The 3,944-nt window shown below is 30.6% G+C and overlaps 1 protein-coding gene across 1 annotated transcript in view; it reads left to right on the top strand.

Moving 5' to 3' along the window:
- Window positions 1–705: 705 nt before the first annotated feature.
- The window catches only part of LOC106463095 (apoptosis inhibitor 5-like), a 30,570-nt gene continuing 27,331 nt past the window's right edge, over window positions 706–3,944 (top strand). Inside the window, exons 1-2 of the mRNA XM_013923064.2 lie at window positions 706–902; window positions 3,279–3,440. Coding sequence (XP_013778518.1) covers window positions 834–902; window positions 3,279–3,440 — 231 coding nt within the window. The 5' untranslated portion in view covers window positions 706–833. The remainder of the gene's footprint in view (window positions 903–3,278; window positions 3,441–3,944) is intronic.

The following is a 3,944-nucleotide window of genomic DNA, read 5'->3' as shown; positions in this document are numbered from 1 at the left end:
AGGACTTGTGTCGCTAAAGTTTCGTCGGAACGAAGTTATGAAAAGTTAATTAACAAACGGAGACGTAACAATATTAAACAAGTTATAACTCATTCAATACATAAAGAATGGCTATAATAGATGAAAAACATTACATCAGTGTGAATAAAGATTCGTTTCATTTGTCACTTGTGTTTGCTTGTTTTTGTTTGCTATCAGTGCTCATTTTCTGCATAATACTATGAATAGTTCCCTAACCTACGTTTTGTTAATACTCGAATTTATCTGTCGGACACTATCGTACCTGAATACCACAATATAAATATTTCAACCTGTTATATGTTGTTTTCAATTGTTTTATGAATACGCAAAAACTATCTGAGTTTTACGAATGATTCTGTACAATAGTAGCTTAACGTAAGCTTATGAGGATAAACTTTATATTAGAAATGCTGCTATTCCAGTTTTCTGTTCATAGCTCGTGTTAAACAACCAATATGAAGTTATGCAAAACGCACTTTCTTGTATACTTAGGTTTAAATAAAAAGTATTGAATTATCTAACTTTATAAATGAAATTATTATGCTTCTTAATCATAACACTATTACATCTAAAAATTAAATCAGCTTTTAACGTGAAAAAAATATATAATAATAATAAACAACTTTAAAGCAGTTTATTGTTTATTTTATCGTCGCCATCTATTGCTAGTTTTGAGGGTTTTTCGCGACTGTTGTGAACTGGGATTAGTTGATGATGGGGTACTTATCGTGGTTTACCGGTAACGTATGAATGAATTATATTTAAGTAGAACATTTCCGTCGAAAGGCTTAAACTTTTAAAAGAAAAGGAAGATGGATAGTGTGGAGAAACTCTACAGAAATTATGAAGTATTGGCCGATGCCAAAGAAAAAATTCTAGAGGTAAGAATTAATTGCATATTTGTTTTGTATACTCGAGTCTGGCTGTTTTGTTGACTTTGTCTCAAGTTTGTGACTAGTTAAGTAGTTTGTCATTACTGACATTAGTCTTACTCTTTCTGAGTGTTAGTCATAACTCACGGACTTCAAATATTAAATCAAAGGGTCCAGACTTTTTACAATTAACGTTTAAATTTTAATATCTGTCTGTGACTGATAGTAAAAGACAAGTGTAATACTGTTTTTAAAATGAACTTATTACTAAAATAGTTGTTTTCAGCGTGTTACAATATTTATAGATGGTTGTGACATCATACGGAACACACATAAATTCATTTATTCTTATTTCTGAATGGATATATTATGTAGTCTAAATGTGTACCATTTTCCATGACTATTGCTACTATTTTGTAATTAACGTAACATTAAATTTAAGAACAACAAGCGCTTATCTAGGTTGTTCCATCCACTAAACTAAAGCTTGTAGATATACTTAAAAAACAACAACAAAAAACTCGTAGCCACCTTCTGTCATTTAAATATTTACCAAGCATTTCCTTGTGCTCGCTTAAAATTACTGCATCCATCATATCTGAAGACAATCCATTATAAAAGCCAAACATTGAATAATCTAAGTATTTTTGTAAAGCAGCAGCATCCCCTTCACAATCACAGCCAGCAACACTCAAGACCTGCAGTTATATCTGATGAAAAAGAGCAAAGAACCTAACTAAACCCAGAGCTCTGAGGTACCCTGCTTGTGATATTAATCCAGTTTTACAGAAATCCATTTATATGGGTTGCCTGCAGATGTGGTGGATGCAGTAAATTTAAGGGAAAGCTTGATAAATATTTGAATGGTTAGAGTTGGCTTTGAGTGTTTTATTTAATTTGTAAGGTTTTTTTTTGGTGGTATGGGACAGCCTAGGTGGACCAACAGGTTTGTTCTTAATTTATATTAGTAACAGCCTTCTGCTTTCTTCCATCTAGCCATTTTTCTATCCAACAAGCCAACTTGTCCCCCCCCCCCACCTATAGAGAATGTAACAAGTAGCATATGTGACAATGTGTTATATTCTTTCTGAAAATCCAAATACATCAAATTCACACCCTTACCCTCATCTACACAAGCAATAACCTCTCCAAAGAATGTTAAAAGATAAGTAAAGTAAGATTTGCCCCAAGTAAAACCATGTTGACTATCCACAAAATATTAAACTTTGTTAAGTGATTGTGTAAAGCATTTTTTTTTATCAGACTCTCAAAAACTTTTGCCACCAATGATGTAAGACTGATATGGGAATGAGAAAAAATCAGAACTGCTTGATGGATTTATTCTGTCACTTTAATATGTGACTAACTCAAGGACTACGAGCACTTACAAGTTTTTTGTACTTACTGTTACTTAGTTCTGGATATTGATTTCAACCATACAAACATATGTTTAGGAAATAATTAATTAATTGTATTTTTATACTTTCTCAGAAACTGCATTTTCTGAAGAATATCTTTATTTGGTTATGATAAAATGAAAAATTGATAATTGAAAGTAGTCAAGTGGAGAGGCACATGTTTCTGGAAAAAAATCTTCAACTCTTAATGACACGCACAATTTTCAACAAGAAACAATCTCATTTTGTAAGCTCCTTGTCAAAACAAGCATAATTTGGTGCTTGATTTCTCATTCATTAGTAAAATAATATTTTTATATGTTTTCAGCATGTAACCAGTACAATAATGAAGTAAATGAACACTATGGACCACTACAAAGTGATTATATGAATATAAAATTATTATTGAAAAGCTTGAGTGTTTTCAAAGAGTAGTCCTGTTCTTTTTATCTTTATGAGTAAAAAAAGTGTCAAAAGTATTGCTTTTTATGAAGAAACTACTCTTTGAAAATGCACAAGCTTTTGCAAAATTTATTTTTACTTTTATAACATAGTAATAAATAGATTTATTACACACACACTGTATACTTTGTTACACTTTAGTAGCAGTTACCTACTGCTGTTTTACATCTATTCTGCAGTGATTTTTTCAGTTTACTAAATCAAACCATGGTACCCCAAATTTTAATGTAGTTTGTCATATTACTTAACTGAAGTATAAATGTTCATCATATCTACAAAATTATATTTAAATTTACTTCAGATTTCAACATTGTTTATGATATATTTAATTCATTATTACTGTAATCAGTGAAGAATACAGATTTATTTTCACAATGAAACTTATTAAACAATGGTATTGTTGACCATTTTTTAAGGCAAAGGTGAGAAACAGTTTTGAACAGTGTATTAGATTTTTTTATGATTATTACAAGGATGGTTTTTCAGTTTTGAAGTAATCCATTTGTACATTTATTTGTGTTTCTAGCATGAAAAGGAATACTTTGAGATACTAGATGCTGTAAAAGGTTCTACTAATGAAAAACGTCTAGCTTCACAGTTCATAACCCGCTTTTTTAAGAGCTTCCCACATCTGGTGGATAAAGCTATTGATGCTCAGTTAGACCTTTGTGAAGATGACGATGTATCCGTAAGTTATGATTCGTGTACATTCTTTCCTCTTAGTTTCACTAAAAAATTCTGGGAAAATGTTTAACAGTCTTAATTACTTGGTTACCTAAGTTTAACTTCAACTCACCTAATCTGCCACTGCCAAACCCAAATATGCTATCATGCTAATCTCCACACTAATTCGTAAATTTAACATTGGACCAAAATTGCTGGATATAATACAGTAGAAAAAAAAAAGGTATTGCAGTGATACTAGTGATTAGTGGAATTTACTAATCAGTTAATAATCAGGCTTATTAATTCATACATTAATCTAGTCAATTATTCTAGTATGGGATGTCTAAATTTGCTTCAACAACAAACAATCATAATGCCATTATTTTGGTTACTGGATAATTGGAAAAATCAGAAACACTAGATGGTTATTTTTGTGAAGTTCAATTAATTGAGTATTGTACGTGACACTAATTGATGTCCAAGTGTGTGTGTGTGTGTGTATATATATATATATATATATATATAT

The sequence above is a fragment of the Limulus polyphemus genome, unplaced genomic scaffold (assembly GCF_000517525.1).
Source record: "Limulus polyphemus unplaced genomic scaffold, Limulus_polyphemus-2.1.2 Scaffold1323, whole genome shotgun sequence".
NCBI classification, from domain to species: domain Eukaryota; kingdom Metazoa; phylum Arthropoda; class Merostomata; order Xiphosura; family Limulidae; genus Limulus; species Limulus polyphemus.
This window is presented reverse-complemented; position numbering and strand designations above follow the sequence as displayed.